The sequence below is a fragment of the Diplotaxodon limnothrissa genome, linkage group LG20 (genome assembly GCF_057381915.1).
Source record: "Diplotaxodon limnothrissa isolate DT_005_m linkage group LG20, D_limnothrissa_male_GT1.1, whole genome shotgun sequence".
NCBI lineage: Eukaryota > Metazoa > Chordata > Actinopteri > Cichliformes > Cichlidae > Diplotaxodon > Diplotaxodon limnothrissa.
The window spans coordinates 34,605,698-34,615,850 of NC_140615.1; the positions used below are offsets into that span (position 1 = coordinate 34,605,698).

Genomic DNA, 10,153 nt, shown 5'->3' on the forward strand with positions numbered 1-10,153 from the left:
GTTCTGCTAAACCAGATCCACCCACTCTGCATAAAGTGCATTTTCTGTCTGGATATTTCTACCTATTTTTTTTCCCCCTTCCTGTTTACCTTCTGTCCTAAATATAACATCATGTTCTTTCACGGCTGAGAAAGAATCGTGTCATATTTGTGTGGCTGTGCTGTGGAAAAGTAATGAGCAACCCTCCGTTTCTTTATGCTTTGCTAGGAAAATGGCAAATGGTTTCAGCAATTCAGTTACATGCACAGACATATCTTGAAATTTGGTATATTAGGCAGTTTGCACAACTCCAACAAGATTGAAAATCAATATTTGGTATTCCTAAAGGACGCCTGAACTCTCTTAGACACATTTTAGTCTTTAAGTAGTCTTCAGGATCTTGAAAGAGATTCAAAGTTCTTCTTTGGATGTTGGCTAATTTGTGTTCTGTTCCCTGTCAAAGTCACCCCCACACTGTTGACGTCTAGGCTCTGGGAAGGTGAGTCCATGACGGATCGTGATCCATTGTGTGTGTATGTTTTTTTTGTTTGTTAGTCCGGGTATTCTTTAACTTAGTATGCTTTTTGTGGTCATTTTGATGGTTATAAATTAAGCCATTCATTGTTTAATTCTCTCCTGACCACCTCCAAACATTGAGACAAAAACGTAAAATCTGGATTCATCATCCTCACACTAAACAGGTCATCACAGATGGATCCCCCTCACTGGGACTGGTCCTGCAAGAGGTTTTTTTTCCTGGTAAAGGGAGTTTTTCCTTCCTGCTATCACCAGCTGCTTGGTCACAGGGAGTTGGGGTGACTGTTGGGGTTTTCTCTTTATTATTGCCAAGTGTATACCTTACAATATAAAACACCTTAAGGCGACTGTTAATGAACTGTAAATACAATTTAATTTAACTAAACTGAATCACACGTTGCAACTCATTGTCAGTCATTTGGCATACCTCAGCATTTTCTGTTTTCATATTTTAAGAATGTCTTCTTGACTGCCACTCTTCCACTGAGACCATTTCTAATGATGCATTACTCAGGTCCTGTGTCAAGTCTTTGCTGGCTGTTTTCCTGTTTGTTACAGACATAACATTCAGACACAGTTTTTTGTAGGCCTTCCACTTCTTTTGTCTTCCAACAGGCTGCTAATAACAAAGTACCTAAAGATGCAATTTAAAATCAGACAAATTTAATTTAATTTAATGCTTGAATGATTCATTCAAGTACCAAAAAGCTTGTCTAATAGAGTTCAGGCAATGCTGTAAGTAGTTTCAGAGACAAAAATGTTTTTATCTGAATATGGTGGGTAATAGGGATAGACTGAAAATGAATGAAAAAAGCAACCAATGTCCCAAGAAAATCTTTGAAAAATCATCCAGGAAACCTAAAGACGTATTGTTGAAGAGAACTTTAAAAAATACAAGAAGATCAAAATACAAGATTTTGCTTCCTGGAAGCAAATTATAAAGACATGAGAGGTGGCTCAAGTCTGTTTCAGATTACTGTATGTATTTGTGCCATATTTGTCTTTACAAATGAAACCATCACGGAAAAAATTAACTGGTAGTTCTAGTCAGATTTGAGTAAACGTGTATTATAATGTGGTCTGTAGATGAATGAAGATAGAAAGATGGATAGAGAGAAAAAAAAAGTTAAAGGACCAATCAAACGAACGTTGTAGCGGTACGTCATGACGTCGCCGCTCGCTTGCGTCTCAACGACGCTGAAGTGTAGGATGTAGCACAGGACGTGGCTATCAAGCTTCTAGCTACACTGGGACGTCTGAAAACCCCCCCCACAGAATTCGTCATAAAGAACTGGTTTAATACACGCGTAGGTAAGTATATCTGTTAGTTATGGTATTTTCTTCTAGCGTGTGCAATTGTAAGCGGACATTTCTCTGTGTAATACGCCTAGACTGAGCTCTGTCTGGTTAGCTTGATGCTAATATCCAGGGAAAACCAACGGTACCGTATTTGCTAAAAGGGATGGTTAGTGGAATAGCGATAGCTACATGTAATTCGTGACTAGAGAGGGGTTCTTATATCCAAGCATTGAGGTGCTTTTTGTGTGCTGACCCCAGTTGCTTTAATTATAAACCCCAAATAACTGGAGCAAAGTACAGCGTTGTCAACGAAATATCTTCCATATAGCTAACGTTAGCGATGCTAATGTTTGCAGGGCATGTTGAGAGCAACTGGAGAAATGGGGGGTCTGTAAATCGCCTACATGTGCCGCTTTCAGTCAAATTGGGTCATCAGCCAGTCAGCTGGAATGACAGGATGTTCTCATTAGGTGCCATAGGTGATAGTAGGGTTTAATTTACACAACGTTAGGTCAAGGGCATCGATACAGGGCTGTGTGCTCAATGTCTTGAGTCATTGTTCCTTTAAAACATTTTTTTGGTTAAAGCAGAAAACGATGTTCATAAGGATAAAACAGGTGTGAGATGCTGTTAGGTAAAGAATATAGATTATTGCAAGAAAATTTGAAAACGACTGAGCTCACGTCTTTTTTAATATATCTCCAGATAAATTGCGTCGATCTTGGATTTTGTCCCATGCAAGAACTGTAATGAATCTAACAATCACTGTGAATATTATAATTTTTCTTTTTCTTTTTTTTAAAACTCTTTTAGCAAGGAGGCCATTTTACCAGATGTGACGTATCAGCAAAACATCAGGACCTGAATGGAAACATTTGAGGCCTTTTGTGCGTGAGGTAGGCTTAAAATATTTGAACGTGTGAAGGATTTAGGCAGATTATTTGGCTTTGCTTGGCAAGTAATTTGTCAACATGTCTTGGTAAACTTGCCCTTGTTCTTTGAATCTGAACTGCTTTTGATTCTTTATGTAAACTCAGACTGAGCTGATGGTGTTGAGCACAGTTGTATTATGAAGCAGGTTCAACATATCCAGGGGTTTTGTTTTTTTTGTTTGTTTGTTTTTTTTTTTTGCATTAGCTGGCTTTACCAAACCTAAAACTTTATTTTAAAAAAACGAAGATTTTTATTCATTCTCACACTTGCATAAAAAAAGGGAATTTGATGCACATGACTGCTTCTCAGCATGAAATTGCCAGATTGTGTGATAGAGATCTATGAAGAACATACATACCTCAAATGGCAATTGTTGCTGCTAGACATTGTCAATAGATCAAAGCTAAATTGATTTTATTGGTTAAATATACTCTGTGACTGATATACAGCAAATTGACTGATTAATTTCTAATCTGCTGTATTTTCAGCAGTCTACTACGAATTATGACAACTGAATACATGTACATTTATATGACATGTGGTCCACAGTATGCACTGTAATGGCTTCATTTATTTTTATTAGTGTTGTTCAGCTGGTGCTATATATAAAATGGTTTCCTTCAGCAGAGAATCTGTAGCACACTTGGATCATGCTGTCTTTAAGAGTACCAATTAAATTGTGGCAGTTGCTCACAATTGTAAACCAGAACTCTGAACACACCTGCTCTGGACCAGGTTAAGAGTTTAACATGAGTTACCATGGTGACCACTTTTGTGACACTGAAAACTCTTGAGTTTTAAGCTTGACATACGCTGCTGACCTATTAGTCTCGCTTTGTGGTACACCCCTCAAGGCTAGTTGAGTACCATCTGGTGTTTTTCTTGTCACTAAAAGTGTTTTTTTTAAATCACTTTGGGGTCATTATCATGCACCCAAATAAATTTAGGATTAGTCAGTGCCTCTCTGTTGCATAAGAATTAAAAATACTTAGTCTTTGTACAGATTAGTATCATCTGTCTACAGTTGTCTCTAAGAAGTTAATATGGCTAAAAACCTTTTTGTGTGTTGTTCAGGAGGTGTGGGTAATGTACCATGGGGTACGACGTTACGAGGTTTCAAGGGGAGGTGGATGAAGACCTGTTGTGTCCAATATGTAGTGGAGTGTTAGAAGAACCAGTGCAGGCAAGTCTTTGATCAAAATACCCCCCACCTTTTAATTCTATCTGTATTTCTGACATTACATTTGTTTTATATGCATATGCATTTTTCCACCTCAGGCTCCACACTGTGAGCATGCTTTCTGCAATGCCTGTATAACGCAGTGGTTTGCCCAGCAGCAGATTTGTCCTGTTGACCGCACAGTAGTGACGCTGGCTCACCTCCGTCCTGTGCCCCGCATTATGCGCAACATGTTGTCCAAACTTCAGATCAGCTGTGATAATGCGAGCTTTGGCTGCACAGCCACACTGCGGTTGGACCAGCTGCAGTCACATCTCAAGGACTGTGAGCACAACCCCAAAAGGCCTGTCAACTGTGAGGAGGGATGTGGGTAAGTGGATTCCATAGAATAAATCCTTACAAGCCTCCTTTGTATTTTATAGTATTAAATTTTCTTTTCTTTCTTAATATTCTGTTTTTCTCACTCTTGCAGGCTTGAAATGCCCAAAGATGAGCTGCCCAATCATAACTGTATTAAACACTTGCGGAGCGTTGTCCAGCAGCAGCAAACTAAAATTTCAGAGCTGGAAAAAACTGTAGCCGAACATAAACACCAGCTGGGGGAACAAGTAAGAGTATTTTGCCTACACAATAGTATATTTTTGACAAAATATTCAGTCTAGTCTTGATAAAATATTAACAGTTGTCTGTCTGTATGATATTTGGCAGAAATAATTCGAGTGCCATGTCTTTGTGGTATAAGACACAGATGCATGCCTATTATATGTGTTTGATGGACGTGCAATAACAATGGTCTCCTCATTCTTATTGCACTTTTTTTTTTTTTTTTGGTGTGGATGTGAATCTATTTGGGTTTTTTAAATGGACAGTTACAGATTTTGTACTTGAGGCAGTTTTGAGAGGTTTTTCATTCACTGTATTGCTTTTCATTTCCAGAAACGAGACATTCAGCTGCTAAAAGCCTACATGAGAGCAATTCGCAGTGCAAACCCAAACTTGCAAAACCTTGAGGAGAGCATCGAGTACAATGAGATACTTGAGTAAGTGAAGCTTTCCTTTCCTCTCCCAATATTTGATCTGAAATAAATTCAGTTCCTAATTTTCTTTTTTTCTTTTTTTCTTTTTTTTTTAATCTTCAGGTGGGTAAACTCCATGCAGCCTGCTAGAGTGACACGCTGGGGTGGCATGATCTCCACTCCTGATGCTGTCCTCCAAGCAGTCATCAAGCGATCCCTCATAGACAGCGGCTGTCCTCTCTCGATTGTAAACGACCTGATCGAAAACGCCCACGAGCGTAATTGGCCGCAGGGACTGGCCACTCTCGAGACGCGGCAGATGAACAGGCGCTACTATGAGAACTACGTTGCCAAGCGTATCCCTGGCAAGCAGGCAGTGGTGGTGATGGCCTGTGAGAATCAGCATATGGGGGAGGATATGATCCTGGAACCCGGCCTGGTTATGATCTTTGCGCACGGAGTCGAGGAGATCTTATAACTGTGCAGCTAGCTGAACTGATCCAGCGACGAATAGGGACGTTTTGCTTTGGGGGTTTGCTGTGATGAGTATGATTTCTCTCTTTGGAGTGAAACCTTTTGAATAAATCTGGCTTATTTAAAGTAAACTCTTAGGCTTACTCCTAAGCTTGATACCTATGCCTTAAAGTAAGGACAAATGCTTATTGAACCTGGCAAATATAAACTTAAACTGACTGATATCTAAGATAAAAGGTGAGATGTGATGTTTACAAGGTTTATATTTAGTGCATTATATGATCTGATTGTTCTGCTCCATGTCCTGATAGAGTAATAAGCCCAAACCCCAGTTTAATGTGCTCTGTTGTATAAATGCTTGTAAATAGAAATACTATATTGAATTATAAATGTTATACTCCTCACTGTAATTAGATTTTTCTGTTTTTGTTAATCTCAGTTCTCTTTAGTCAGCTTCTCTTACTGTCTACAGGGACGTGCTTGCTTTAGTATTTAGTTTCCTGTGAATATTCCCAGAGACATTGTGCTTCTCAGTTTAGATTGTTCAGACCTTCCGTGCCATTTGTTTTATTTATTGTGTTGCCTTTCACACAATTATGCTTGAAGATGTTATCATGTGACATTTGGAGCTCTGCCTTTATCGGTGCATTTGAAGTTCACTGCAGAAAGAAATTGATTTTGTGTTCTATCTGTTTGTTGCCTCAGTTGTACATATAGTCTGTATGTTGGGTCTAGTGAAAGTTTTAAAGTTTGGGATATGACTATGTATAATGAGCTTTGAAAAAGTGTTGTGGCTCATTTCTGATTTAAATATAGACATTTACATCATGGACATCTTTTTCATTATTCACAGTTGGCTAACATTGTTGCTGAAATGCCACTAAAACCAGACACAGCTTGGAGATTGTACCAGTATTTGTAAAGTCACTTTTAAGGCTTTCAAGAGGAGAAATGCTTCGCCATTAGTCACTCATTGCTGTAGTAAGACGAGCAAAAAAAGCTGTTGTTATAGAAACCCACACAAGTGGATAATTCCCTTTACTATTTTCCTTGTTATTGTTTTTGTTATGTGTCTGTTATGTACCATGTTGTACAGACAAGGTAATAAAATGTAAAATCTGGGTGGATTTTTGTCATTGGAAAAGCCTGAGTTTTTATTTGGCTTCCTAATTAGGAAAAAATGCAGTTCCTTATTTTACCACAACATGTCATCAGAGAACTGCTGGGAAGTACACTTCATAATTCACTTCAGCTGACTGCTTTATATAAAGATTTAAGTCCAGAGAAAACTGCTGCAGCCTGTAAGAAGTCACAATATGGAGTGTGAGGTGGTGCTGTCCCAGTTTACGAAAAAAGAGGAAAGTTTAACCACAAAACTAAAGACGGGGGAAAAGTCTGACTACTCTGACCTGACTCACTCTCCTTTTCTAACCCAGACACCCACATGTTTTCCATGTCTGTTATCCTCTCCTGCCAGCCTCGTCCTCATTGTGCAGCTTAATCCCTCACCATGTTCAAAATAAAGATTCAATCAATCAATCAAAAAAAACCATTGTGCTCAGTGGAATGTGAAATCATGTGCTTTACCAAATATTGTGGTTCTTGTTAAAGTCCACACATATAATTATGTCATGTGGTTGGTTGAGGACTGGTATGCTGCAGTACCGCACTGGCCAGAATATTACAATACACCTCAGAATATGTGTAAATGTATAATAAAGTACTTAAGCCTTTCCACAAGAAGCATAATTTAAATAAACAGAACTTGGTTTAATGGAGACGCAGAGGAAGCATTCACCTCATTTAAGAAAATTTAAAGTGTGGCTGCATTATACTGCAGCTATATATGTGTTTGTTAGGAAATAAACAGGCAGTGCAACTGTTTGAATTTCTCTGTTATATTAATGGGCTACTGCGTGAGCAACTCATTCACATACTGTGCGATAACACCAGAAGCTGTACGGCGTTCACCCATAACAGACATCTTGCATGGTAAGTTCAATTTTTCATTTTATCTGTAACGTATCCGTCGTTAGTGGTGTACAAATGTAATGAAGTAAAAAGGAACAAAAAACAAAACTTTTATTATTTAATAACAAAATACTCGTTTCTAATTGGATGAAGTTAACGTAAAACTCGCCAGCAATAGTATAGTCCCGGATTTTGTTCACGTTCGATATCAATACGCACTGTTTGTTAAAGATATGAGTTCATAGCCGCAGTATTTACAGTATTTCACTGTTTACTCACTATTTGATTAAAAGCATACATCGGATAGCAGCGTAGCCTCTATAAGGCTTATAACCACGCAAATACAATTAATATTTATCGTTATTGGTCACTATCTATAAACAAATTCTATCAACACCAAGGTGGCTCGAGGTCTGTAGTCTAAGTAGGGTTGCCAACCGTCCCTTAAAATACGGAATCGTCCCGTATTTCGAAACAAAAGTACACGTCCCGTATTGAGCTAATAAGGGACGCACTTTGTCCCGTAATACAGTGAGAATCAAAAGTAGTCTATAAATGTTAATGGAATTAACGCTTTGTTTGAAAACATAATTCCCAGCCCCTCTCCTGCTTTGTGACCAATGAGCTGACAGCACACTTATGACAATTCGAGTATGACAATTCAGATTACCGCTCATCTCATTGGTCGAGGAAAGGTCGCTTACGGAGAAAATACCGGAAGACAACAGATGACCACAACAAGAAGCATGGCCAACAGGGAAACAAACGCCGACACTGCGGTGCAAGTCTCGGACGACAGTACACCTAAAGCTGGGCAGACACTGTGCGATTTTTTCAGTCACGTTATTCAGCTCCTGCTCAAACTGCACGATTGACTCGCAGGGGTTAGAAGTTGGTAGGTCACGATGCAGGTCTCACACTATACCGCCCGATGCTCTGATGCGACCTGAGTACTCACACTGTGCCTCCATAAAATGAAGGTTATAACAGAAAATCTGTCGCTCTCTCTGTCTTTCACTCACACAGACACACACACCACCACCATCAACTTTGCTAAATTGCTAATGAAAAACATTGATCAGGCAGCTGTGATTGAGCAGCAGTGTAAATCCAACTATTTTCATGGTTGTTGTGGTCGTGATAATTTTGTGAGGCCACATCGAAAAGGCTCGGATGAGCTTTCCAAAGTTCTACAAGTTGTGCCTCCATCGCTTGTGTCCAGATCACACGCTGCACAGCCGTGCTGCTCCGTCTTTTTCGCTGACATTTGTGTTTGCGCGTGCGCAGTGTGACAAACTGCGGTGACACCCTCACGACCAAGCGATTGATGATCGGGAGCTGGTCGTGAGGTGTTAATCGCGTCTCGTTACCCCACGTATACTACACGATACACGACGCACGATGAAGGCCAAAATCGGGCCGATCGCCAAATCGGTCGCACGACTCAAAAATCGGTTCAAAATGGGCCAAAAATCGCACAGTGTAAGCCCAGCATTACACTCACACAGACACACCACCACCATCAACTTTGCTAAATTGCTAATGAAAAACATTGATCGGGCAGCTGTGACTGAGCAGCAATGTAAATCCAACTATTTTCACGGTTGTTGTGGTCGTGATAATTTTGTGATGCCACATCGAAAAGGCTCGGATGAGCTTTGAAAAGTTCTACAAGTTGTGCCTCCATCGCTTGTGTCCAGATCACACGCTGCACAGCTGTGCTGCTCCATCTTTTACACCAACGTTTACGTGTTTGCGCGCGAGCAGTGTGAGCGGCTGTGATGAGACCCTCACGAGCGATTGATGATCGGGAGCTGGTCGTGAGGTGTTAATCGCTTCTCGTTACCCCACGTATACTACACGACGCACGATGAAGATCACTCAAAAATCGGCTCAAAATGGGCCTAAAACCGCACAGTGTAAAGCCAGCATTAGAGCAGCAATGTTTGTTCCCCTCAGAGAAAGGGAAGAATGGGAAAAGGAAAACACCTGGCTGGAAAAAGTTAATATGGGCATGTGCAGTGAATATCAGCGCTATGTGGCCAGAAGTGTGATAATATAATTTATTTTGTGTAATAAACAACTGCAAGGATAGATGATTACAAATAGATGACTAATACATAAAAGTAATACATAGATGAATAATGATGATGAGTTAAGATGCGTAATCATGGGAACAAGCGGGTTTACAAACAGGAGCAGCTGATTAGCATTAGAAAAGCTGAAATAATACCTCAACTGAAGCCAATTGTACTAAATGCACTAAATGTGCACTGTTACAAGAATGTTTTTCTTTCTATTGTTTTCTATTATTTTAAGTTAAGCAGGACAGAGTTCTTTTAAAGAAAGATTTACTTATATTCTCAAAAGTTAAGCATGACAGGCTTCTGTTTAAGAAGGAGACCTGTTTTATTGTGTTAATGTTGTCATTTTGAGCTAAAAATAAATGGCTAAATGATCATTTGTTTCACATGTGTTCATATCACAAAGAATACACATCTACTTAAATCAAATTCAAGTCAAATGGTTAAAAAAATAATTTCACACACAAAAAAAGAGCTAGAAAATTCACCACACTGGGAAGGGTGAAGACAACTGGGTCGCCCGGCCCTGGCCACGAGGTGTCCCTTATTTATTTTTCAGGGAGTTGGCAACCCTAAGTCTAAGTAGCCATAAGTTTAGTATTTATTTATCTATTTTTTGTTAATGTTGTTACAAGCAATTTGAAGGGGTTAGACGGTGATATTGCTTTATTGTAACCACG

The 10,153-nt window shown here is 39.4% G+C and overlaps 1 protein-coding gene across 1 annotated transcript; it reads left to right on the plus strand.

Annotated features, from left to right (window-relative positions):
- Positions 1 to 1,717: 1,717 nt before the first annotated feature.
- rnf41 (ring finger protein 41) lies at positions 1,718 to 6,535 on the plus strand. The gene is made up of 7 exons (XM_085344727.1): positions 1,718 to 1,827; positions 2,629 to 2,711; positions 3,823 to 3,931; positions 4,027 to 4,298; positions 4,401 to 4,536; positions 4,865 to 4,968; positions 5,068 to 6,535. The coding sequence occupies exons 3-7, from the start codon at positions 3,842 to 3,844 to the stop codon at positions 5,420 to 5,422; spliced, it is 957 nt and encodes a 318-aa protein (XP_085200853.1). The 5' UTR covers positions 1,718 to 1,827; positions 2,629 to 2,711; positions 3,823 to 3,841; the 3' UTR covers positions 5,423 to 6,535.
- Positions 6,536 to 10,153: the final 3,618 nt, after the last annotated feature.